This window comes from Plasmodium fragile (assembly GCF_000956335.1).
Source record: "Plasmodium fragile strain nilgiri unplaced genomic scaffold supercont1.55, whole genome shotgun sequence".
Taxonomy (NCBI): Eukaryota; Apicomplexa; class Aconoidasida; order Haemosporida; family Plasmodiidae; genus Plasmodium; species Plasmodium fragile.
Genome location: NW_012192635.1, coordinates 9,123 through 36,258, shown reverse-complemented (window position 1 = coordinate 36,258; position 27,136 = coordinate 9,123). Strand labels below are relative to the sequence as shown.

The 27,136-nt window shown below is 46.7% G+C and overlaps 6 protein-coding genes across 6 annotated transcripts; 3 read left to right on the top strand and 3 right to left on the bottom strand.

The window, feature by feature from the left end:
* Positions 1–1,319: 1,319 nt before the first annotated feature.
* Positions 1,320–8,001, top strand: AK88_04153 (uncharacterized protein; the record flags this gene model as incomplete). The annotated part of the gene is made up of 2 exons (XM_012481763.1): positions 1,320–7,628; positions 7,816–8,001. 2 exons carry the CDS (start codon positions 1,320–1,322, stop codon positions 7,999–8,001), a joined length of 6,495 nt encoding a protein of 2,164 aa, XP_012337186.1.
* An 843-nt stretch (positions 8,002–8,844) lies between these two features.
* AK88_04152 (uncharacterized protein) lies at positions 8,845–13,251 on the bottom strand (the record flags this gene model as incomplete). Its single annotated transcript, XM_012481762.1, has 1 exon — positions 8,845–13,251. One exon carries the CDS (start codon positions 13,249–13,251, stop codon positions 8,845–8,847), a length of 4,407 nt encoding a protein of 1,468 aa, XP_012337185.1.
* A 2,501-nt stretch (positions 13,252–15,752) lies between these two features.
* On the top strand, positions 15,753–16,599 carry AK88_04151 (uncharacterized protein; the record flags this gene model as incomplete). Its single annotated transcript, XM_012481761.1, has 2 exons — positions 15,753–15,891; positions 16,403–16,599. The coding sequence occupies 2 exons, from the start codon at positions 15,753–15,755 to the stop codon at positions 16,597–16,599; spliced, it is 336 nt and encodes a 111-aa protein (XP_012337184.1).
* A 2,717-nt stretch (positions 16,600–19,316) lies between these two features.
* On the bottom strand, positions 19,317–21,461 carry AK88_04150 (uncharacterized protein; the record flags this gene model as incomplete). Its single annotated transcript, XM_012481760.1, has 5 exons — positions 19,317–19,527; positions 19,728–19,866; positions 19,997–20,501; positions 20,720–20,986; positions 21,267–21,461. 5 exons carry the CDS (start codon positions 21,459–21,461, stop codon positions 19,317–19,319), a joined length of 1,317 nt encoding a protein of 438 aa, XP_012337183.1.
* A 595-nt stretch (positions 21,462–22,056) lies between these two features.
* AK88_04149 (uncharacterized protein) lies at positions 22,057–24,043 on the bottom strand (the record flags this gene model as incomplete). Its single annotated transcript, XM_012481759.1, has 3 exons — positions 22,057–22,122; positions 22,280–22,863; positions 24,022–24,043. The coding sequence occupies 3 exons, from the start codon at positions 24,041–24,043 to the stop codon at positions 22,057–22,059; spliced, it is 672 nt and encodes a 223-aa protein (XP_012337182.1).
* A 214-nt stretch (positions 24,044–24,257) lies between these two features.
* AK88_04148 (uncharacterized protein) lies at positions 24,258–26,719 on the top strand (the record flags this gene model as incomplete). Its single annotated transcript, XM_012481758.1, has 4 exons — positions 24,258–24,990; positions 25,379–25,423; positions 25,610–25,873; positions 26,337–26,719. The coding sequence occupies 4 exons, from the start codon at positions 24,258–24,260 to the stop codon at positions 26,717–26,719; spliced, it is 1,425 nt and encodes a 474-aa protein (XP_012337181.1).
* Between the last annotated feature and the right edge of the window lie 417 nt (positions 26,720–27,136).

Here is a 27,136-nt window from a genome sequence, read left to right as displayed (position 1 = left end):
AACTGGTCAGGTCATAAATTTTTTTTTTTTTTTTTTTTTTGTTTCCCTTTTCGTATGCATGTAATTGCTGCGTTTTACTTACATATGGGTAATATATGTTTTTTCCGTTGATGAACTGGAAAATCTTTTTGATGCAAATTGATTTTTTTTCTTCTTGTCAAGTTTTCTTCGTTTGGTACTTATATTAACATTTGCTTTGCGCCACAGCACGTGTATACCATATGCGGGTGCACGAGCGTGTGATTGGTAGCAAAAAAGGCATGCTAATCGCGTAAGCGGATGTATATGCATACGCGTATGCGCGGGTTACTACGTGGATCATCCTACACAGCGTCACGCTAAGGATCCCACGTACCAACCAAATGTCGCGGTGACGCGTAGTGGGAGGCAAAAAGTCCCTCGCAATGCAGTGACAGCGGCTGAGCGAGAGCATGCGCCTCTAAATCAGGCATGCGTCGCGCATGCTGTGACGCATGATTTCACGCATGCTTCTTTACGCAAGTACGTTTGGGAGCACATACATTTGTACTCCAGTATGCTGGGAGCGTGCGAATATGCGACGCTGCTCCCCACCACCACTTCCACTTTGTATGATTATTCCTCTGCGTCGCACGAATACATGACAACCGCCTTGCGCAGCCAGACCTGCACCTCAAAATGCATGTGAACAGAAAAAATGTTAGCACATGATTTGTTCACCTCGCGATGCGCAAGCAACTGACCTTTAACATTACCTGTGTCGTGGCGGCAGTTCTCAAGCGGTACGTGGTTTTCTACATATCACATATTGCGCACTCTGAACTGCTCACCACTGCCCCCACGAGTATCTACCCTTGGACAAAAAAATAACCCTCCCCCATAGGAAATATCACCTCAGATACCTCAGAAAATTATCGGCCATAATTCTGAACCGTCCCCCCCGGCCTCTCCAACCTGAAACGTACGAGCTGGTTTAGACCCCCCTTTCAAGGCACTAGGAAAATTGCTCCACGGGGGGGAACAGAAGCAAACGTAAAGGAACAAAAAAGGGAGAAGCCCACACTGGGAGGTAGCTCTTCACATGTTATGTTTTGCCGTGGCGTCGTTTTACCATTAGGGACGTGTACACGCATATAGGGAACAACACCTGTGCGTGGGCACGCCTAATCGTTCGTCACAGAGCGATCTCCCCGGAACAGCACACTTCGTTGGCGTCGCGCGGTTAGCCGAGGAAGAGACCGCGCAAGTGAGCGCTTAAGTTGGCCACCCTGAAGGCCATCCCCCAGAAGCTACGTAGAAATCACGCAGAAGCCACGCCGAAGCCGCACCGATATAGCAAGATGAACGAGCTGTTGATAAGGTCCAAGAGCGGCATCAAGCTCTACACCTTCGAGCGAAACGAGAACAATGAGTACACGGGAAAAGTAACATTCGAGTACGACGGGTGCATACCCGACGCGATCTGGTCGTGCGATGGGAACTCCTTTCTCATCCTGCACTCCGTGGAAGGCTTACTCCTCATATCAAATTATTCCGACAGAGATAACATAAGGGTAAATAAAATAACCTGCCACAATAGGTACAAAGAACTCTTCACGGACGACAATGTAAAATTAATCAAACATGTGCAGTGGTCACCAGCCAATAAATTTGTTGTGTTCTTCTTCCCCTTTGAAGAGAAAAATTTTGTCTCCATAGGAAACCTACTCCTATTCAGTGTACAGCATAACAAAGTCCTTTGCTCCTTCAAGATTAGAAAAAAAATTTGTAGCAACTGGCCCATCATTCACTTCACCACTGAGGACAGATATTTTTTTCTGGAGAAGAAATCGAACCTCTATGTATATGACACACACCAGTTGATACAAACCAACACAGAGGTCCTCCACAATTTCGTAAATACAGATATCCCAACGAATTACCTTTTCACGTGGCATCACCCAAATGTCATAGCCATGTATATGTCCCCCTATGTTGGAGAGGACGACGCAAGATTCTTCATTGTTCACACGAAGAATAATTTCCTTGGAGATGTGTATGTGTATAAGATACAGGGCTTGTCGTCTTGTTCGCTGAACCACGTAGATGGGGTCCATTCGGGAAAGAAGAAAAGTCCCCCCGAAAAAAATGTCTCTTTGGATCTGCTCATACAAAAAAGTTTTGGTAACTTGGATAATCTGTATTGCATGTGGTCACTCAGCGGCAAGCATGTTATCCTTATGGTATACACAAACGATACGACCAACAAGTCATATGGGTATGTAAGCAACTGCTACTACTTCTCCCTCAGCGCCAGACATATGGGCATGAAAAAGATTAACGAACAAGTCGCACAGGATGTTAAGTGGAATCAAACCAGTGATGACTTTCTCCTAATTGAAGGCAAATCAGATAATTCCATTTTTCTGTATGACCATAATTTAAATATAAAACTCAAAATATCGTCCCAGTACAAAAACACCATTAAGTGGTGCCCCTTTGGTAACATGATTGCTCTTGGGGGGTTCGGTAATTTAGCAGGTGATATATGTTTTTACTTTAAAGAGAAAGATGACTCGGTCATTCTAATAAAGCAATATAGGGAACCATGTACTGTGCTGTGTGATTGGTCTGCAGATGGTACCCTCTTCATGACGGCTTCCACTTACCCTAGGATGAAGGTCGAAAATACTTTTAAAATATATACATATGAGGGAAAACTTGTTAATAGCTACAATTTTAACGAGCTGTATGACGTCCAGTGGAAGAAGGCTCCTCCTGGGGTCCTCTCCGAGCCACCCAAACCACAGGCCAACCTGAAGGACAACAAGCGCAGCGTCTACAAGATTAAGTATATGAATGTGGATGCAGCAGTTGGGAGTGGTGCAGGGAACGCCATCGGAGGAAGTGTACTGAGCGGACTAATTAGCCCCCCCGGTGCTGCTCCCATCAGCGTCAACAACATTAGTAGCGGAAACGCCTCTGACGCAATGGACGAAGCCACCTTCAAGAAAACCAAAGGGGGAGCCGAAGCAGGCGACAAGGACAAGGCCAAAATGGGAAAGGCCGTGGTGGCCCCGCCAGTTCCTTCCCCCAATAATGCGCAAGCGGCGGCCGCGACGCTAGGCAGAAAGAAGAAGCCGGAGAAGGGCGGTAATGCTTACGACTGGGATGTAGACTGGAGAAATAAAACCGCCTCCGGCACGGCAGTAGCGGCGCCATGCGCACCATCATCAGTATCAGCAGCATCAGCGGCTGCAGTAGGTTTGGTGGTCCCCCCCACTGGCACTGCCGGCATTAGCGGCGCGAGCAGCGTCAGTAACGTTGGAAGTATGGCCAGCATAGGGAGCCTCGGCAATGTCAGCTTAGGGAAGGTACCCGAGGAGAAGCACGACCAGGGAGTCACCCCCAACATGGAAAAGAAGAACGTCGAGGTGTGCGCCGTCAATGGTAGCACTGGTGATAGTCTTCTCAGGAGAGACAACGTTGTAGGTGGCATGGTAGAAGGACCGAAAGAGGACTACTGCGCCCAAGGCATTCCCTCCCCAGATAGTGCCAACGGCGCAGATGCTCCAGCGACAGATGATAAAAAGAAACAGAAAAAGAAGAAAAAGGAAAAGGAGAAGGACAACACCGTGAAGCTCCAGAGCGATGCGAGCAAAAGTAGCGTCACCACAAAACAGGTCGCGGTCAACAGCTGGGCCAATGCCCACCCAAGTCAGAACGTGCAAGATGGAACAAGCCTACTCTACCACATGGGCAGAAGTAATGTCCAGGTGGGGATACCTCCACATGCATTCCCCCCAAACAGTTTTGCCGTTAATGGTGGCCCCCCCGGAGACTGGAACGAACCAGAAAGGCAGACCAAGAAAGGGGAACCAACGGAAGGAGCGCAGATGGATATGGGTAAAGGTAACGAGCAGGACAAACTGTTGGCGGAGGCTAGCCCCAACAATGAGAAGGAGCCAGATCAGGATAAGAAAAGAAAAAAGGAAAAGATAAATAAAAAAAAGAAAAGTGATGCCTCGGGTGCAGGTAATGAAAATGGCGTCGTTGGTGAGAGCGCGCCGGCGGGCAAGGATAAGGTAGTTATGCAGCCGGTTGCAAGCACAGCCGCCACTACAACGACAACGCAGGTGGTGCCCCCCCCCGAGAACGCCAAAAGCGAACCCCAAAGCACAAACAAAATCACGAGCTTCCTGTCCAAAATTATGAAGTACAAGGCTGATGTGTCAGGCAAGCAGGATCGGGTCCCACAGGAGCTCGCACCGCCCAACGATCGAGGCATCAGTGATGGAGGCACGAATGAGCGTGATGAAACCACTGCACGTGCTGCACCAGTGGTCCTAAGCGGCACGGGCGCACAGAATGTTGTTGACACGCAGGATAGCCCCTCACGTAACAGTAATGGTCTCCCCATGGTAGGTCATGATAAGGACGGAAGTAACACCCATCATCAGAGGAAGAACGACACGCTTCATAGTGACATGAATGGCCCCCCTAAAAGCGGCGCAAATAAAAATATCGCAGAGTCCTCTTCATTGTATCAGCCCCATATTAATCCCCTCCCAAATGGAGTACCCATGCAGAGTGGTAATTCCTCCTTCCCCCTGTTTAATCAACTGTCTGTAGTAAAGCAAAGGATTATGCAGGGAAGCAGCCACCATCCCCAAGGAGCAGACGGACCAGCACCAAGTGGCAAGAACCTAAATGGCGACATGTACTTCAACGCATTACAACAGCAGAGTTACAATGATGTTACTAAAGGAAGTGCACACCAAAGCAGCCATCTGTTGTACATGTCAAATCAGCAAGGAAAATCGTTTTACTCTTCTACATTGCCTGAGAGGAGGGATAGCAGTGAAGGACCCATTAACGATGCGTCCTCCATCCAAGTGAACCCCAGTAATGAAGCAAATGAACAAACTAGACCAACCATTCGTAATCCCCCTGAGGCTAAAAAATCAAATGAAGATTTACTAAGATTATTCAAGAGGGTGTTACCTCACGCAACGGTTAATATTGTGGGAAAAAACCAACACACCAGTAATAGTATTTCCGACCCCATGTTGAATGCCTCAAGTGGACATACCCTTAGCAGTACACAGAATCTTGACCCGTCTGCACCACCTCCACGAAGAAACCTCATTGAAGAACAATATCAAATGGGCTTCAAAAGGGAACACATAGAAGACATACCTATGACCTCATCGAATGAACATATCGGGAGGGACGAAGGAAATAATACCCACTGTGGAATTAGCAGCAGCAGTAACAGTAGTAGCAGTGTTTTTTACCCCCAGCGTGCAAAAGAAATTCACAAAAAGGATTTGGCAACCGCAATGATTATGAGAATGAAACAGAAGGAAGAGCAACAGAATGACAACAACAGGTTGATGATAATGATGAAGAAGAAGCAGATGGTACCATCCACAGGAAGGGAAAATTCCATTCCTGCAAATATAAAATCACACCTATCTAACTTAGACCTGTGTGAACTGCTGAAATGTTACCACTCTCTGAATGTACAACTCATTCAGTTAAAATTGTATTGGATCATGCACAAAATTCAGGCGTATGACTCGACTGGGAGTGGAGGAACGCACGCCAAGGAACTCATGGCCAAGGATAAAAAGATCGTCGCAAAGGTAAAGGAAATGAAAATGCTGCTAGATTATGCTAACGATTTGGTGAAAGAAACGCTTGAGAAGAATAGGAAAAAATACGAAAGTCTGATCCAACAGTTTACTGTTATTCTTAAGCAGCATGACAACCTGTACCAACAGAAGAAGGAAAAAATGATGCGAGACCACGCGGACAAGGAGGCCATTGTGCAATTCATTTGTAACATTGACAAAATTGTCCACAGGTATGTCACAACCAATGGGCAACATGAGGAGGAGGAGAAGAAAAAGAAGAAGGACCTGCCTGTGTCCGCTTCTCCATCTCTCACGACTTCCGGTCAACATCTCGGCATCGTCGATGGTAAGGGGGAACAAGGGCAATCGTCTACTATGCCTCTCAACAGCGCAGCGGAATACACCAGTGGCTTTACCAGCGATTACGCAGGAGGAAGCTATCTGGGAGGCTACCCGGCCAGTTACTCCAATATCATGAGGAAGACTGGCCCACCCCCTATGGAAATGCAACACAAGTTACTCATGCAAAAATTGAGCGATCCAGGCAGACGAACTGATGGCAACTACAACCAACAAAATCTGAATCAGAACAAAATAAGTCTCTCGGAGTACCAAAGAAATTATTTTTTAAATACAATTGGAGGACATAATAAAGACGAGCAGGCCAAAATGTTCCTCAAGAGGAGTGGCGGGAATAATGAGCCAGGAGTAACTTCTTCACTTGATATCACCTATGCGGAAGAGCAGGAGGATAAGAAGAACAACCCAGTGGGAAGAGCAGGCGGGTACGAGGCTATTAGTAGGGGCAGCATGTACAGTAGAGGCGCTCAAAGTCTCGAAGTGTTTCCCCGCGATGGGCTTTCCCTCGACGGACACACCAGTCACAACGATCTCACCAATCGCAACATCAACGGAGCGTGCACATCGCCCCTCCTCAACAGAATCAACAAGTCACTGATGAACAAGTCGAGCAAGGAGGACGGTGCGCAAGACCGCGATAGTATTAAGGACATGTCAGGCAAGTACAGCCTGCTGGAACTTTTGAGAAAGAAAAAGCAATTGGAGATGCAGGGTGGCGTGCAAAGCGGAATACAAAGCGGCCTACTCAGCAGTCTGAGGGCTGGTGCCCAAGGAAGGGACGACCACCTGGACGCCAACTCCATGCTGCGTAAAGCCAACCAGAGCAGCACTCCGCAGGGGGGCAAGTATACCGCCCAAGAGCAGGACATAACACACAGGATAAAAAGCATGATGCACGCTGGTGCCAAGGAGCAACATCATCACTCGCACCAAGGGCAGCACCAGCAGATGGCCACCACCAGTCCCTCGCCAGACCACCTAAATTATTATTACCAAAATGCCCAAGCGGATCAAAGTACTTTCACGAGTCAAGCGAAACACGAAGCGAAGGCGCTAAATCATTGTGACCGAGTAAAAACACAAATCGACATGGTAATGACCCCAATGAGGGAGCCAATGAAGCAGGACACGCATACAAGCAAACAACATCAACAGTATGCCCCCCCAAAAGAGTACATGCACTTTAGCGATTACAACTCTTTTGTGAAGAGCGCCAATATGTACCCTAGCGGGCTTAGGATCAATTCGAAAGAAGACGTGTCCCCGAAAGGAAGCGACCAGACGAACGGGGGAGTCGCAGTTGGGACCGCAGCTGGTGCAGCTAGAGCAATAGGAGGCGCCTTGAATGACCAAAGGACAGCGGGACGTGGGGACATTCACCTGAACTATATGTCAAACGAAAGAAACAAGAGCGAAGACCACCACTCGATGATGCACCCCAACGCTGCGCATCCGTCACATGTCCTCCCCACAGCGCAACCCGCGCAACCGGCGCAAATGGTGTGCAAGATTCCCAGCATATACAAAACGAGTAGCACCAATAAAAGTATGAACAGTTCAGGTGAAAAGAAGAACGCAACGTACAACCTTTTGGAGATGGAGGAAACCAAACGTCCAGATGCCTTGCGAGATAAGTGTTGGCAGTACGTGGACCCCAAGGGCGTAGTGCAGGTACTGAGAAGAGAGACTCCACCCACGCGTACTTCGCGCGATGTGAGCGCCATCCATTGGTGGAACACATGATCAGCAACGCTTTAAAGTCGATCCTGCATGTGGTTCTACCCCACCTATGCAGAACGGTTGTCTCTTCTTCGACTCATTCGTAATGATCTCCGTTCCACACATACGCTTTCTGCAGGGACCCTTTTTCCTTGACGAGATGAGGATTTGGAGTGAAATGGGGTACTTCGAGCCGATGCTGCCCGTCCGATGCTGCGACTCTGATCGCTTTGTTGCCCTGAACAAACTGTTCCCCCCTCCACATAAGCCCTTCACCATTATTCCGAAGCCACAACCGATACTGCAGTGGGACGAGGAGTTATGAATTTTCAACAACCAAAAAGGGGGCAGGATGTTCGTGGCGGCACGGACTTGTTCGAATGGTCCAAGCCACACCAAGTTGTGTGGCAGGAAGTGCTTTTTGTTTTTTGTTTCTTCTTGTTATTCCTCATCATGACGCCTGTTTGTGGAAGCCACATTAGGGATGCTTAGCTTCCCCATTTTGTAATCGAATTGTTACTTTGTCATTTTGTTTTGCATTTTTTTCCCCGTTTGAATACTCTGCTCCGAATTGAAACTACCCCCGAACATCCACACGGGTACATGTGTGCTACGAAGTACTATGTGGTTGTTAACTGTTTTCTACGGACCTTTTGTGTTGGTCTTTTGTTCGAAAAAAATTCACTTCCCCACAGGTGGTATTGACACCTGGTTAAGTCTCTTTGGTTCGACTTTTCCGGCCACCACATGTAGTGTGCGTACGTATATGGAGGGGGTACATGCGATTGGACATGAACGCGGTGGTTCATCCTCAACGACGGCATAATAGCACTGTGTGGCGAGGGTTTTATATGTGTGTACTGTTACCTTACTGTGGAGCCACTGTACGCCTCATTCCCCCATGCAGTGCGCAGAAATGTGCAAAAGACACCACTGCTTGTTCGATGAACACTTCGGTATCAAATTTTGAAGTCGCGTGTAGGGCAGTGAAAACAGTTGTTTTTGTTTTTGTTTTTTTTTTTTCGCCTGGCCCGTCTCGTTAAAAAGGGGACCTATTGCCAAGCAAAGAAGTATGCAAACTGGCGAGCGTGCCAAACAAATGTAGCAGACACAGGGGTCACATGCCCCAAACAGGTAAACACAAACGAAGATCGCGCCCTCTTCCCTTTCAGCGCGCATTAAACAGTTTCACAATGGAAAAGGCGATTCGGTCGATGTCGTCCCCATTGGAAACCATGTTGCTGCCCATCTGTCCCAAATAGTTGCTGCAGAAATTCTTGTCCTGACATATAAACTGAGCGAACTTAAAGAATTCAATGTTATATTTTAGCTTATAATTGAACAACTGTTTGTTTTGCTTCTTCTTCCTCAGATCCTCAAGATATGCCTTCATTAACCTCCTCTTCTGGGATGTGCTAATTGGTTCCTCTGAATTCGGGTATACGTCGTCACCCTTGATTCGTTTCATGTTGCAGTAGTAGGACTCGTTAAAACGTTGCACCTCCATAATATCTTCACCTTTTTTGTCCTCATCGTCGTCTGGGCCCACCGTGCCCACGCGTTTCAGTGTGACGGGTGCATTTCTGGTCAGCCCGCTGCTCAGGGAGTACATTTTGAGAGTGTTCACCGAGGAAGGAATCCTTTCCAGGGTTGATGCGCTCGGAACGGGGGAGGCCTCCACGTGCATACTGCCGACACGGGGTGTCATCTCACGAGGGGGTTCTCTCTCCACGCGACTGCAGGGGGGAAGCCTAATTGGACGGTCACCATTGCGCGTACCTCCATTCAGAGTACCTCTACTGAGCGTTTCCCTGCTGCCAGTGGACCCCCCACAACCATCTGCTCCCCCCATACGTCCAGACAATTTGTCGCGCACCCATGCTTCACCATGCCCACTGTGCATCCGTGTCGCCTCCCCATGTGTATGTGTCCCGCCCTTCTCATATTTGCTAAGTCGGTTCCTGTCTTCATGTGATACATTATGTGCGTTATGTTCAACCTTGGTGGGGCCCACCGGTGGCGTGACGTTCCTTGGCTCCATGTGTCCCTGTTCCTTTCTCATGGCCTCCATTTTCATTCTCAGGACTTTTTTTAAAATGGCACCGTTGGACGCAACGCGCCTTCTGTTTGTACCGCCCTCTGTTCCAAATCCCTGGTGCTCTTTTGCTGGCCCCTCGTCGAGAAGACCCCTCAACTGGAGGATCTTCCCGGAGTCTTCCTCGACGGGAATAGTGAACGTGTCCCCCTCGCTTATCTTCCAGAAGAGAGTCTTGGGTTTCTTCGCTCGTGTACTTCCATTCACGACGACACTCTCTATACTAACCATATCCGGTGCGGCGGACGCAGATACCCTTTCTTTATATACCCACGTGTTGTATGCGTCGCTTACGTGGTCCATATCACGAGGGGTTGCTACCCTTGCAGGGGAAGGCTCTTGTCTGGAACAGCTCCTTTCATGTGGGGGAACCCTCAGGGGATTGTGACTCCACTGATTGATTCTCCTTGCGTTGTTCAATCCATCGTGCCTCTTCACTGCACATATGGGAGTATTTCGTTGCAGGCCTTCCTCTTGGACACTTGTTTGTAATGGGAAGCCGCCTGGCCCCCCATCCCAAATAGCTTCCTCCCTTTTATGACTTGCCTCACCCTGCAACTTGCATCCATATGTGGGTTCATTCGAGTGCATGACGAACGAGGGCTCATCCGGTTCATGTTCCTTCTCCTGTTCCTTCACTGAGTGGTATCTCAAATTAGTACGATGCCCATGTCCGTTATGTTGACCGGGGTGGACCTGCACACCCTTGTGTTTAATGTCTATGTGCCCTGCGGGAGTCTCCATTTGTTTTGCTTCCCCCTGCTGATCGAGCATATATGAGCACGTTGCAGAACCTGCATGGATGCTTTGTCTGGAGAGGAATTTGTGCTTCTCATGGTGTGTGCTTTCCTTATGAGCAAGCATGTCTCCTGGGAGCATCCCCCTATGGATATGCTCCTCTGGGACCAGACTACTCACTGAACATCTGTGTCTAGGGTACAACGAATCGGTTTTGCTAAAACAATTTTTCGGTGTGCATTCATTTTGCTTGTATGATGTATCCTCCTGCTCCATCCGCACCACGTGGTAGTCCTTTTTTTTTTTTTTTAAAATGAATTTCTCCTCACTGTTGCGGATAGGGAATGAGCATATGTAGCATTTGGCTTGTTTCTCACAGGACTGGTGAGCACTTGGACTTAACTGGGGGGGAGTTGCACTGTGATTCGTCCTGTTTACTTTCAGAGGTGCTCTTGCACGGGGATCATCACCCAGGCGGCTGCGCTGACGATTGAGTTCAACGAAGCAGTGCTCGCCAGTCTCAAGGCTAAAGTCGCCACTGCATTGTTTCCACTGAACAGGTGACGTGGCCTGCACGTTTGCGTCTGTCCAAGGTACTTGTTCCTCAGTGGGCCTACCCCACATAGCGAATCGGTTCGCTTCGTCCTTGCATTCACCAGAACGTTCATTGCACATGTTGATTTCACACTGCATGGCATTCTTCATTTCATATTTGCTTCTATCCTGCATGCAGGTTGCACTTTGTTTACGACCGAGGGATCTAATCACACTTGTGTAATGAGGTTCTGTGCCCCTGTCTGGGGTGTCCCACGTGGCATGCGTTTCCCGTGCAAGGCTCCATCCTCCATTGGCTTGTTTTTCCATGTGTTTGCTGATACCTCTCCTAACCTGACCCTTCGAACATTTGAATCCGTTCCCTCTGGAGGGATATAAACAGTTGCTCTGGTAGGAACATGAACTCGATGGACACGAACTAAATTCATACTTTGTGTTTCCGTGCTTATCTCTGCTTCGTGGTGGCCGTTCTTTCCATTGATCCGGAATCATGTTCACGGGGCTTCCTGTTCGCTTCAGTACCTTTCGGCCTTGTGTGCTGCTTCTCCTCAGTGCTGCCCCCTTATTCTCGTGCAGATAGGTGCGGGCTGCGTTCGATTGTTGTGGATTGAAGTGAGTCTCATACTTGTTCGATTGACACTTCCCTGATTGATTCTGCTCCAACTCGCCCCACCCCACATCGCACGTCGCAGTGGAGTGGCTAGCCAGGGAAAATGCGCTGCCCAAAAAATTTGCCGCATCACTCAGCACGTGGATCCCCGCGTGTCTCCTGTCCCTGTGCCTACCTTTCGTCCTGCCTGACTTCTTCGTGTAGTAATTGCAAACGAAAATATTTTTTTGTGTCGTGAACAACTCTATGCTGTCCCCCTTAGAAGAAACTGCATGGTTGCTGCTGGCACAGGAAGCCACAGAAGAGTCCACGTGTACGACCCCCCAATGGTTAAACCCCTTTGCAGAGGAAGCAACGTTACCATCCGTGAAGGTAGAGACATCCCTAACTGGTAGGCTCCTCTGCTCATTGGACGAGTCCGAATTGCACAGAGTCCTTTCGTCCGTGCAGAACATTCTCTTGTCCTCATCCTCGAAATTTTTTATTTTATTTTTTATTTTTTTCTTTATTTCCATTAGCTTGACAAAAGTGCTATTGTACCTTCCACTTCCGACGCCTGCTCCCACCAATTCGCTTGATCGGGTTACTGTCCCATCCGCCATAATGCCTGAACTTGTGTCCTCCCTTGCGACGTTCCCTCCTATCAGTTTTGTTTCCTTGCGTGTGTCTTCGTCTCCACTGACTCCATTAGTACCACCTTCATCGTGGACATGGCTTTGGACATCCTGGACATGACACACACGGCTGTGTAGTCCTTCCTGCTCTGCCGCCCTCGTATGGTTGTCACATCGCACTTCATCAGCGTCGGGGAAGGCAAGATGCAGTTCTTGCTTTTCACCAAGCAACTCTCCAGTGAGTCCCTCCTGTACCTGTTCTGTTGCCGCAACCTCTGGAATCATCATGACCCCTGGACCCTCATCTGCCAACTCCGCCCTAGGAAGCTTCCCGCGGTCCCCATGAATAACATATAGGTTATTAATTTTGCAGTTGACAAAATGTCTGAACAAGTCGTTTAGGTTATCTCTGATTTCGTTGGAGACTCCATCGAAATTTCCGTGCTCCCGGTTGTGTTGCTGTATCGTGTCTTCCACGTCCACAGCGTGCTTAGCTGCTCTATGATCTGGAATCACCCCCTTTGCTACATCTCTGTTTGTGTTGCCCTCACGGAAGCAAGTGCCGGTACTCGCTCGTATCACACCCGTTGATAAGTTCGCTTTACAATTAAGCCTGTCCTTCAAAGGACGACTGTGCAGTGTGTTGCTTTCCTTTTCCCCTCTCACCTGAGGAACCTGTCCACTCCCTAACCTTGCGTTCAATCTGCCTTTTAAATTATGCCCATCATATATGCTAGGATTCTTATCTCTTCCTATTGTTGCTCTCTTTGTACTTCCCGAGTTTGCCATATCATTCTTCGTTGTGTCACTTTTTTTGGGTTCTTCCGTTGTGTAACTGGTACTCTTTGTGCTCTTACCCTCCGTCAACCCATTTGCCTTTTTATAACGTGTCCTTAATAACCTATTTTTGTGTTTCTCTAACGACTCTTGCAACCGTTGTTTTAGTCTCTCCAGGTTACTCATTGTGTCGTCACTCGGGGGAACGCACGTTCGGGCAAAGCTGCTCTCAGCCTGCAACTCGTTGCAAGCTCACAGAATTACTGCTGCCGCAAGAAGATGCACCATTAAATGCATACCTATGGGACGGCGTTGCGCAGGAAATAATTCGTGGGGGAACAAAAAAACAAAATGAATGTCACTGTCCTACTGTAAATGCGTGAACAAGTTAGACTGCTCGGTTTGCGCCCGCAGAGGTGGAACAATTGGGCGCAGCACACATGCGTGTGTGTTATGATCGCACTCGCTGCAACTGATACAGCTCACGCGGCGGGAATTTGACAAATGGTACAAGGACAATGCGAACAAAAAAAAATGCAACGCGACGAATGAGACGCGCCCACTGCGACGGGTTACTGAGAACAAATACAATTGAAAGGAAGCAAAAAAAAAAAACAAAAAAAATAAAATATAAAAAAAAAAAAAAATCGCTTCACATTTGCTGCCGTGGCATGGGGTGTTGTCTTGGTTTCAACGTTTCTGCGTAATCGCCGCAGTGAACTCAGTGCAGTACGCTCATTTTATGGCAGCGTTAACGTTGATGCTAACGTTGATTTTAACTTCAATTTGGACTTCAATTATTGTCCCCACCCGCCGCAGTTTACACCTAGGTGGGCGTTATAAGTGGACAACCCTGCGCGAACAGCAACTGGGGTTTCACATCGGAACAAGTGCAAACAAGAATAAAAAAAAAAAGTGTAAAAAAGACGCATGCAGTGAGAGGTACAACAAAGGGAAAAAAAAAAAAAAAAAAAAAAACGCAGATATTGAACAAACGGTGAAATGACACATTACCTTTGCAAAGCGTCCCCAGTGACACGTGGGAAGGAAAACGAAAGCGACAATTTTTAAGTGACGAATTAGTCCTCGTATTTTTTTTTGGTTTTTTTTTTTTTCCCTACCCCCAGCGCATGTAAGACTTTCACAAGTGTATGGTAACATGAGTGGCGTCCTTTGCGCGTAACAGCAGTAGGTCCACCCAGGCGACGCTACCCCGTCAAAGCCTCCCGCGCGCCATGTAGCGTTCATTTGATGTATTTTCCCCAAAGCGGGTACGTTCACTTTTTGTGTGTCCCTTCACTTCTGCACCTGCCTGCATTTGGTACAGGGCATTCATGCAAGGCCCATCCATGGCCACCTGTTAATGAGCTCTGTTGTGTGTGTAGCAGCGCCTGCATCCCAAGGGAGGGTGCCCGCGCGGAATGGAAGCTACAGAGGTATAGTTCCCACAACGCGCAAGCATGAAACGCAATCCATTGTCTTTCTACTGCAAGCGCTCAAGCGCTCGTCATCCCGTCCGTGAACCGCTCGTCATGCGCTTTCTCTGTTTTTACAAAATGGGAACAGCGTGTCCATGTCGCCTGACCCCGATTCCACGGAACGCCCTGTTCTTGTGTCCCACGTGCAGGAGGGAATAAAGAAAAATAAACAAAAATAAACGCAAAAAAGACTAACCATACAAACTACAAAAAATATCTGAACACATGAACCCATGGAGAATCACCTTTCCTTTTTCATTCATCGGTGCGTCTCCCAAATTACTCTCTTTCTTTCCGGTCAATCAATGTACGTACAGCTCTGGTGATGGAACGGCCGGTGTTTTCGCAGTTCGTGGTAATTGCAGTTTAGTTTCCGTGTTGCTGATGTCCACGCCTGTCTTCATTCAAAGGTGGCAGTCATTAGATGACAACCCTGTTCGTCTGACAGAGGCGAAACGATACCAGCGAGTCTTCACCAGAAATGGGCAAGGCTTGTCCGTCATAGAACTTACCCCATTTTTGTGCGCATGGGTTCAAAACTTCCGTTTTCTTTGTTGGTAATGTCCCCCCCTTTTTTTTGTCCTCGTTATTTGGTTAGAGGCTCATTTATGACCACAACCCGCACGAGCACAGCAGCACCACCACCACCCCGTTGTTGCCTGAACCATGAAGTTGCTCCTGGACACAATAAAACAGGCACTGTCCAGGGGCAGGGATGCAGATGGTAGTCGCGTGAAAGGGGTCCGTATGAGTAAAAAAAAAAAAGGAGAGTACACCTGTGGCGAGGCCGACGCCATCAATTCGCGGCTCAACAAGTGGCACTGGGGCAGCGGACGTCCCAGACCGACGCAGCAACCAAATAAATGTTTCAATCAAAAACATCCATAGGAGGTTAACAAGACGCTACTATCTCACTCGTACGAACAGAGTCGTGAATGACGATGGGCTCAAATGCAGCATCCTGTCAGCACTCCACTTGTACTGAGAAAACCATCCGTCTTTTGTACCTCTTCGTCTTGTTCTTATCAAAATGTGGGACCACACATCATTGAACCCATGGGCATGTATATGTGTTAATAATCTGCATCCACGGAAGACACCGTGGTCAAGAAAACGGGGCTCATCGTGGTGAATAGTAACTCCAGTGGGGGAAGGGAAAGCACACCTCGCTCCCGTCGGGCTTTTTCAAACGCCAAAGTGGCATTCAAAATGGAAGAAAGCAAACACGGAACTGAATACGCAAGCGAAACATCATGCAACCAAGAGTTACTCATGGATAATATTTTATATACCTTTCAGTACAGGCTATGGAAAGACTATAACTGGTGCAGTCGGCATGCCAGGAAGGGTGCCGTCAGAGTCCGCATAATCCCCGTCCGCCCAGTAGAGCCGCGTGCTAATACGCAGAATAGAAGCTTTTCTCGTAACTGCACAGCAACATTTCCACTGCACCCATCAAGTGACTCGTTGACTTTTGTACGCGGTGGGGAATATAAACGGGTGACGGATCGCCCAAACTCATACTCATCCGCGTCTTCATCACACACATCGCCGCTAAGGGAAAATAAAATTTACTCTCTCTATACACCCCCTAAGCCCTACTTACAACCTACCTCTTTTGCCCTGAACCCTAAGACGTAAACACTCAATGTTAAATCGGGACACCTCAACTCCTATATAATGAGTCCTGAAACCTAAATGTGCAACTGTACAGTTTAAATGTATTACAGCACACCCTGAACCCAAGACCTAATATTGTAACCCACGCATCTCTGCATCCTAAACCCGCAAACACCTAAATCCTGAACCAGGGAACTCAGGAACACCTGAACCTTAAACGGTACACACTGCACCCTAAGAGGGGAACCCTAAGTCTTCTAACATAAAAAACCTGAGTTCTAAACCCGCAAATCCGAACGCTAAACCTGGAAACCCTGGAACTTCTAACCTAGGAAACCTAAGTGGTAAACCCTGGACCATGCGTGCCGCTTCTCGGAGTAAGCACAGAAGGTACCACCCGTCTTCCATCGAGGCAGACATATTATCCTATGAGTAGCAGTTAGTATTCGGTGGGCATATTTACTGTGCCTATGCGACGAGCACCGTGTAGGAGGGGAAAAAATGTGGGCAACATCACCGTGCGGGGCAAATGCGGCGGCAAGTTATAAAGGAATGGCAGAGTTCTGTTTCAGGGGAAATGTGATTACGGGGTATCATATGCGCTACGTTTGGATTATATTGTACAACAAGATTTTTTCACCGTGTGTAATATATTCTTCTCTGTGGCTTGGTCAGGTCTTATGGATGTTTACTGTGCTATATATGCGGAGGAACCGCAAAGGAATACATCATTGCCATAGCATCCTGTGAGCACGTCACACGTGTGGATTATGGGAAGACGGAAGTTATATAAAGGAAGGTACAAAATATAAGCACAGTGGACACACACGCACTTGGGCGGATACAGTAGGCGCATACAGAGGGACAATAGTCTAAAAGCTTATGCGAAAAGCAGTAACAACTGTTTATGGCAGTGTGGGGAATGTGTATTCAGGCAGGCGACAATGAATAAGCAGACTAGGTAACGAGCTATGACCTCATTGGCAGCTGCCGAGGTCCACGGTGTGTGCGCATATTGGGACTTGGCGTACGGAATAAAGTACACAAGAAAGGGCGGCTATAGCTTCATACCAGCAAAGGCAGGAACAGGAATGCGCGCCAACAGAATTACTCAGTAATATTTATATTTCATCGTAAAATTTTCTGGTGCTCGTGCAGGGTAACCAATTTCATATTTCACGCTTTAATGGAAGTCATGGTATATGAAAATAGGGGTGCCTACAATTATCAGGGATGTACAATACATGTTTGCAGACACATATGAGACGTAGCGCGGAATCATATTCACACGGGATGATTCCCAATTTCAGAAGTGAACTCGTTAGAAGTATATGGCACAAAATTGAATACAGGAAGAATTTGTTCTTTCGGAATAATTATTTTCAGCGCTGTAGCATAATATAAAGGCATACATGTTCCGCGCGGTGACGAAAACATATACGCGATGCTCCTACATCGGTGGTGTGTGCTTTTCTCATGGTACATTTTATTCGTGACAGTACAAGCGCACGGACTACCTGCACTGCGTAAATGCATCTGCACACATATTGTTAAGTTTTTCTCGGGGCTGCGGCAAATTCCAAGTTGTGCGCGCGTAACGTTGTCCAGGCATTTCTTCTTTTCTTTTTTTTTTCCCTTTATATATTATATTTTGTTTTATTTCATGTGTACGCATATTTATTTATTTTTTTTTGGAACTTCAAGTTGTTTTAGCGTTACGTGTAATTCTGCTCTTATGCTCTTTCTCTGTTCTTTTTTTTTTTTTTTTTTGTTTTTCTTTAGAACCAAATGAATTACACGCAGGGTGTGTAAAACGAATGACTCTGGGAAGTACGTACAACCGTATGCCGGAAATCATAAAGGCACGATGATGGAATTAGAGTATGTGCATATGACTGCATTAAGTTTTAGGAGAATGGATTTCGCGATGGAATAGTATTATATGTGCTAAGGGACGGATGAAAGGCTTTGCAAATGCAAACCAACAGTTTCCTTTATGGCTTCCCGTCACCCATAATGATTAGTTAATTGCCAGCGAAGCAGAAAAATGTAAAGTACTGTGCGGCACTCCGAAATATTGCCGTTCCCATGCCCGCCCCCGTCCCTTTTCATTCCCGAAGCACGGTAAAAGGCCAAAAGTTATGGATAAACGAAAAACAAGCGCGGGTGGCGGGAACCATGTGTGTTGTAGGGCGAACCTTCAAGCGGCGAAGAAATTACTATAACGGCTACAGTAGTAGATCGTGGGATCCAGATTGTTAACTACGCATAATTACAATGTCCAATACAAAAACAACCGGACATCCCTTACGCGGGTTTTAAGGAGCACCACGGGCATAATGATTCCCTGTAGTGTGTTCACCGGAAGAAAGTGTGCGTTATATTATAACAGAAAAGGGGAAAATGCATTTTTTTAGAAGGCACGGTACGATTAACTTTTTTCCGAAGAGTATGGCCACTTCAAAAGAAGCGTGTGTGTCAATGTATACAAAAGTCATGGTCGAATCCTATGACACATTATGCGTCCCACTGCACATATGTGGGCAAGAGATGATATAATATATTATCTGCGCAAATGGGACACGCTATTTTTTCGTGGAAACCCATCGCATATATGGACCTTTACATTTACTAAAATCCTCCATTTGTGTGCATATCAAAAGCTAAGGTGTAAAACCGTTTCATTTGGCAATGTGGAAGTTTATACGAACCGGAAAGGAAGCATCAGTACGTAAGCAAGAAGAAGTAAAACATGTTACATATTACATGAATAGGCACTGTATGAATTAGCTCAGATAATCATTATATAATATATGTTACATTTATGATGTAAGGGATTATGAATTATAAATATGAGAATATATATGCGTACATATATATGTATTTATGTAGGAAACACAAGGAGGGATTCCGCACAAATAGTGCTCCCTTTCAAAATATCAATAGACAACTGATTACAGAAACAAGCAGCATTATATATGCACGGAGCATTTCTATTAGGAAAAATGTAAACCATATTATAATGTAGAAAACGGAACTATAAAGCTAACTGCTATAAAGGATAAATAAGCCATATAATACAAAATGTATACAATATCATATGAGGGTCCATCTAAGAAAATATGTACAAGCATACAGTAACATTGAAGTTGCCTACCCAGAAGTGCAATACAGGAAGTTATGCTTTGTTAGTTGCTTTCGGTTTCTCGGGGTATCTCTGGATTTATCCGGAGTACCTCGGGTTTGTGCTCTTGTTTTGATGCAATTTTGGTCTTTCACAACTTTCTTTGGCACTTTTGCCTTCGCCTTCGGTAGCAGCACCGGAATGTCAGAAGTGAGGACATACTGAGTATACCCATTCCACCTGCCGTGGAGGCCGTGGCAATCCCAGCTGCACACCAAATGCTTTTACCAAGTAAATTCGAAGTAGCTGAAGCTACACTATGAAATATACTAGAAGGGATAACCGAAATTAGACCCGCAGATGCAAGCGCCAGCATACAGCCAATAGCAACCATTATTATAGTGTAAACGACAATAGCCGCAACGAAGAACTTGCTGTACCTATATATAATATATTTAGCCAATTTCCGTCTACTAAAGTCTCTTCCGGTTTTGATGTTAACGACTTCATTCTGCCTCCCGTTCATTGTGCTTCCGATGCTTGCGGTGCTTGCAGTGCTTCCGGTGCTTCCGCTCCTTCCTGCAATTAGGCGTGTGGAATATGATTCGATGCACATTCTATGTCCCCAACCAGGCGTTTTTAAGAGAACCTTCATTACAAACTCCCGGAAATTTTATTTTGTCGCCATGTTTGCGCATATCGGTTTTACCTGTATCCGAAGGTCCTTTAGATTCCTGTTTCGTTTTTGCACTTTGTTTTGCATTTTGCGGGGATGGTGGCAATGAGGACCCTGATCCAACCTTCGACACGGATGTTCTAGACGTTGCAACTGCCTCGGCGACTGCCATAGCGGCAGATAAGTTGTCTCCTTTATGGACTTTTTTTTCCCTTGCATCATGTTCTATTTTCCACTTTCTTTCATAATGGACTTGTTGTGGTACCTGGTACTCCACCATTTTCCATGCTTTTAGTATAGTTCCATCTTCCTCATCCTCCCATTGTGCGTCAGAATATATGCGTTTCGGGGAACATGCATAGTCTTCTTCATAAGGTTGTTCCACATCGTCGTAGGCACCGTCATAGTGTTCGAATGCCATCGGATGTAATTCAAGCCCATTTTCTGATGAAAGTGATTTTACCTTTGCTAAACTGCGCGCGACTCTGTTATGCACTTTGGCCAAGGGCTGTTCTTGTGTGTTGAAGTCATCCGTATGCTATGGACAGAAGAAGGGCGAAGTGGTGATGCGTTGAATGAACAAAAGAACAGCCATATTAGAAATACCACGGATAAAAGCAAAAAAGGGGAACACAGTGAATATGCATGCAAGAGAGCATAGGATGCTGTGGCATATATATAAGCAGTCATAAAACGTCCCATTCTCCACATACATCTATATGTGATCATGTAAACTTTCACTTGCAGTGAGCTTACCGTTAAGCAGATGCAAGCAACAACAAAAAACAAAATGATTGGTACTCTTCTGGAGAAGAGCCACCTATGCGCCCTTATGCCATCGGTTTCACCTTCTTCATTATCTGCGAAATATGCTTTATCATTTCGGCATTGCGACGCGCCTTGTGAGACACCGTTGCTTGTCGATGTTTGTTTGTTGTTCGACTGTAGCATGTTGCTATGGATTCTTGTATTTAAAAAATATACAAAGTCGTACAGATCCCTTTTTTCTCTAAGTACAACGCTCTTTGTGATGTGTAATAAGGAAATATATATGTACCATGCTTATATAGAAATTACAGTTTCTACAAAACGAAAACTATCAAGTATGATGAAGCATATTTTATATTATATGTGCATGCTTTTTTTTTTAAGCATGCTTTTGTGAGTAATTCTAATTTTCATTTTGCATTTCTACATAATACAAAAGTTATGACAAAAGATGCCTTACTTTTAAAGCATTAGAAGAAGGGAAACATTGCCTGTTGTTTTTTTTGAAAACAACATAAATATATATGAATTATACCAAACTTATGAGAAACTCACCTTTTAAGAATATTATTGACAAATTGAAGAAGAAGAGCGAGTTTACAATTCTTAAAGAGACGTGAATAATATAATATATGCTAGTTCCTATTTTTCTTGTGTTGTTATTGTTATTCATATCAAAATTTTTATTATTGCAAACAGAAAAAAAAGAAACAGGCACTTGTACTCGCATTTTTTAGTTAATTTAGATCAGAAATAATAACAGCGTAACAGAATTAAAAGTGTTGCCGGAAAAAAAGTGAGTGAAAGGGGAGAAATAGTGTTGGGTGAATTTTTTACTATAGGAACCCGAATATAATATGTGACTAAAAAAATTTATGTATGCCGTGTGTTAAATAAAAAAAAAAAAAAAAGATGTACGTTAATGTATTGGTACAAACAGCAGAAGTTACAGTAAAAACTTTTTTCTGGTGTATTGAAAATGACAAATATCTAATGCATTTATCCCTAATAGGAAAAGAGTTATTTTAAGCCATTTATAAATATTAATTGTACACCATGTTTGTACTTGTTCTTGGTTTAACCATTGTTTCAATGCGGGTTAGGATTTAGGGCTTTTTTTGTTTTTTTTTTTAAATAATAAGCCATGTTAATTACAGGAGTATATACTTACGAAGCCAATACTGTATTCCATCATACATGCATGTACATGGCCCGCGAGCACTCAAATATCTAATATATGTATCCCACACGCCCAACGTCAGTTACCTCCAATGCACAATGTATCCGGCATTGGGGCACGCACGTCTCTAGTAAGTTTTTTTTTCTTAAAATTGTTGTGGTTCTTTCATTTGCGATGTCCAGTAGTCCAAAGGTAACGTTTGTTCGCGTTCCTTGTGGGAACATGGGACGGAGCAGTGGAATGGCAAATGGCAATGGTTGTTGGTCCTTTTTCCACTGTGCTATATTTGTGCGTTGTACGCATATACGGTGTGCGGTGTCGTATGTGCGTTGTGCGTGTGTGTTGTGCGTGAGCTTGTGTGCGCTTACTTTCCATAGGAAGAACGCAATGACCCCAATACCAACCACCGCGGGAATGATGGTTGGGGTGTACCACTTGACATCTGCCCATGTGAGGCCGGGCGGAACGGATGGGGTGGTAGGGGTAGGAGCAGCCCCTCCACCACCACTAACACCACCACTAACACCACCACTACCACCTCCAGTACCTCCTGCGCCACCACCTCCTGCTGCACCCCCAGCAGCACCATCCTTGTGTCCGTCCCCACCAGAAACCCCATCCGCCAAATCAGCGTCACTGAAACTGCCACTACTACCGGATTGATTTGGGTTTGGGTTCGGTTTTGGTTTGGGTGGATTGAGAGGAGGGGGGTCATCGTTGCCGCCATCGACGACGGCTGCGCCGGAGTCGTCATCCTTCTTGTCACTCGTTGTACCCTGCCCTCCTGTTCCTGTTGATGGTGTCGTTGCTTCAGGAGATGTTGTTGTTGTCTCTGATTCGGCTGGTTTTGCCTCTGGGTGTACTGCAGATGAAGCTGGCACTTGGTCCTGCCCCGGTTGCACCCCTGATCCGTCCTGGTGCGTACTTTGTGTAACCTGAGTAACATCTTGATCTGTAAGTTAGAACAGGAGGAAAAGAATATGAAAGAATCTGCACTTTCAGATATTTGGTTGGCCACACGGTTGACCACCGGTCCGTGACTCGTGGTCCAGCGCGCACAATTGTGTCCGATTGAAACGGCCGAGTGTAAGAAGGTTTCGACGAAGTAGCCGAGTGTAAGAAAGGAGGGAGAGATTGTCTCTCCGAGCACAAGCGGTTCGACGAAGTAGCCCAGTACGGATCCAGAGAGGGAGCAACGAGCAGCGGGGGGGACGGAGACGGAACACACATATGATGTGGGCAGGCGAACCAGGGCGACAACGACGGCAACGACGGCAACGACGGGAGCACAAGTTGATGTTGTTGTTATACTGCGCTTTTAGTGTACAAGGGGTTTAGTGTACGCACACACAGAGACAGTGTGTGTGAAGGCGTTTAGTGGAGACCGGTGTAGAAAGCAGGGGGGTGCTTTTCATGACGCGTTGTGTGGAAGCAGTTGTTATTTTTTTTGCTTTTCTTCCTTTTTTGTTCTTTTATTTTCTCCTTTTTATTCCTTTGTTTGTTTTTTTTTAATGGCACGCATATTGTTCATGTGTGGACGAGAGAGAGAGCGTCTTCTCTATATTGTGCAGAATATGTTGTTATGAATTTGTAGGCATATGTTGTTAGTTTGCTCTCATTTTTTTTTATGTCTTTTCTTTTTTTTTCTTTTTTTTATTTGTTTTATTTATTTGTTATTTATCTTCTTCCTTTACCTCTTATTCATTATTTGCGCTTGCGATGCTCCCAATTCCTAGTGTAACTATAAGGATTGTATATGTGTGCATAGGTTATATAAACGGATACATACCCCTTCTTTTAAAGTGGATGGTACAGTTATTTTGAGCAGGATGTTAATGCGTACGGGATACGGAGTAATTTATAGCGTAAACAACAAGTTCTGAGCGCTGCTGTTGTGCAAGCTATGTACCACGCTATAGTGATTCAAGCGTAATTCACATTTCCAAGTTATAATCATAGATGACAATGGCGGGACAGTTAGGGGAGATATTGGCACAGTATGTGATTGATAGGGGCATACAGGGAGATGCTGAGCGTTATCAGGTAATAATGAGTTGTGACAGACAGGGGAGGAAGCCTACACGTACGGGATCATATATGTTGGTATCACGTGTAAATGAGCGTAGGAGCATGTTGCTGCATATATACTGGTAAAATTGAATGCGCAAATTTAGGACAGAGTAACGGGCGTCGGATGAGTTGTGCTATGTGAATGTGTACATGCGATGAGCGCATGAATACGCATGAACGTAGCTACAGAGTACGTGTGCATATTATAAATTTTAGGAAAGTTTAGAAAAGGACATAGGGGACATGCTCGGAGAGTTTATTCAACATATGGAAAACATGGACATAGAGAGTATGGGTGAAAACTGTAATAATACTGGTTGGCAACACTGGGCCGACAAGTCTGGCACGCCGCACGTGGGTCACACCGTAGGTGACCGGATTGCGTGCAAATTTATGGTAACTGCAATACTATTCATGACAAACTGGAGTGAAAGTTGGAGGAAGGATGAGCAAGAGACACAGAATAATAAGAAGCTAAGGCAATACATGCGGTGTGCCATAGTAAACATGTTCGGGACCATATTAACAGAGTCAGCATGCGGCGGGCACTGGGGTATTTATTATGCAGGGTACTCGGTGCGTAAAATGATGGGGGATGGAGGAATACCGATGTCAGCCAGTGCGACCGAATGCGCGCGGGAACGCATGCAGGATATAAGACGTGGGAAGTGGAGTATGCAGCAGGCCGTGAAAGAATGGTTACGCAAGAATGTGAACCTGCAACAAATGATACAACGGACACAACTGCAACAGGAGTGTAAGAAGAAAATACAGCAGGGCCCAATGCAGCAAGGTGCAGTAGCTGCAACGGAGCAGAAGGCTACGACGGAGCCCTGGGTATTAAGTGCACAGCAGACATTGCAGAGAGCGTTGAAACGCGTTCTACAGAAGGTTGAAAGGGAAATATCCGTGAAAGGAGCACACGATCCGGATGAGCAGGAATCCGATGAACAGGACATCCTACGTGACACGGACAACGCGGATGAGCAGAACACGGAAATTGAGGACGGTAAGTACACGAATAGCAACAATACGCATACGAATACCCATACACCCGGTACCAATAGTAGCGGCGGCCACCACAACAACGGACAAGGGGCGCGACAGTCACAACAACGCACACGCGGCGGAACAGCACAGCAGAGCAAACGACTCCGTTGACGCTGACCGACTGCGGTTGAGCGGCGCGGCCACGACGTCAGCGGTGGCGGTAGCGTCACGTGGATTAGCGGCGAGCGCACCGTACAGCGGACGAGATGACGGAGCGGGACGGCCACAACAAATAAAAGTGCACTGCTACCATCTAGCCCCAGTTCACCGAGTGCGCCCCCTGCATCTCTCCATTCATCCGGCACGTGTTACACACCCATATGCTCCTATATTACCATCATTCTTAGGACAAACGGCAGCAGAAGCACCAAAGGACACAACACCAGAAGCAGGTAAGACTGCAACACCCTCCACACCTGGGCCAGCAGTATCAGTAGCAAGATCGGAGGAAGTTGCGGAACCACCACCGCCAGCACCGGCGCCAGCGCCGCCGCCAGCGCAAACCACATCAGGTGGGGCCACGGGAGCAGCACAACCAGCAGCAGGACCCGTACCACCACCCCCACCTGCGGCACCAGCACCCGAGGAGAAGACTTCTCAGGACCCCCAAGGCGGGAAGGAAGCCGGAAAGGGAAAAGCAGAACAAAATCCAGGTAAGGAGGCCGATGATGATCCCGTTAATGTTAAACTTCCGGGTAGTTCCGGGAAGATGAGTGTAACCGTGATAGATTCCTATGACAGTGGAAAGCCCTCTGATGAAATTATTAAGCAATATGAAGAGAAGGGGAACTTACCTTCGGGCGGGCCAGACCAAAAAGGTGAATCTAAAAGAGTGCATAAAAGTACAGCATAGTGTGCATTCATACCCTCGACTACTCTAGTATGCACAGAACTGTAAGAGGGTATACTTAAACACACGCATACTGCCCACAGGAAAATTGGAATGAAAAAAAAAAAGAAAAACAACAGCTTCCGCAGAGAGCGGGAGAGACAACGCAGAGAGCGAAACCACGCTGAGACAAACCAAACGTCGAATGAGAATGAGCGCATGAGGGACGAGGCGCCGAAGCGGCAGTAGCGACCGGTAGAGAGACGTCGACAGACACACACGGACACTGTCTGTGTGCTGTGTTGTGTGTTGTGGGTTGTGGGAGAGAGAGAGAGTCCTTTGCCGGGGTGGCACCGTCCCCGACGCATGCCGACCGAGCATGGCACCAACCGTGTGGTCAACGAAGCGTGTGGCCAACCATCCGAATCATAACTTAATTTTCATCATATGCTCCTTCCCTTCCTTTGATCGCACAGGTAGTGATTCCTCGGAAAAAACACAGAGCACAGAATCCAAGGAAACAACATCGGGGAAGGAGCCAGTAGCATCACCAGCAGGACCAACAACAACCACAACAAACACAACAACAGGACCAGAAACAAAATCAACAGGAACAGGAGGGGACGGTAGAACGCCTGACCAGAAGGATGCCGTGGTCGTTGAAGGCAACGATGACCCCCCTCCTCTCAATCCACCCAAACCAAAACCAGAAACCACGAACCCAGATCAATCGGGTAGTAGTGGCAGTTTCAGTCATGCTGATTTGGCGGATGGAGTGTCTGGTGGGGAAGGAAAAGGAGGTGAGGGTGATGAAAAGGATGCTGGCGGCGGCGGCAGGTGTTGCAGTCGGTGTATCTGATGATGGTGCTCATGGCCTCGGTGGTCTTGATGGCCGTGGTGGTGTTAGTGGTGGTGGTACTGGCCGTGGTGCAGGTGCTGCAGTTGGTGGAGCAGGTGGTAGCGGCACCGACGTTGGCACCCCTTCCGTTGCGCCCGGCCTCACATGGGAAGATGTCAAGCCCTACACCCCCGCGATCATTCCCGCGGTGGTTGGTATTGGCATCATTGCGTTCTTCCTATGGAGGGTAAGTGCACTCACACACAGAGCACACACACCATGCACACCCACGCAAGCGCACAAAAACGCACAATACCAAGTGGAAAAATGGACCAACAGCCGTTGCCATTGGCCTGCCGCTGCTCCGTCCCACGTTCCCAAAAGGAACGCGAACCAACTGTACTATACCGAAGTAACTGCAACAAGAAAAAAAAAAAC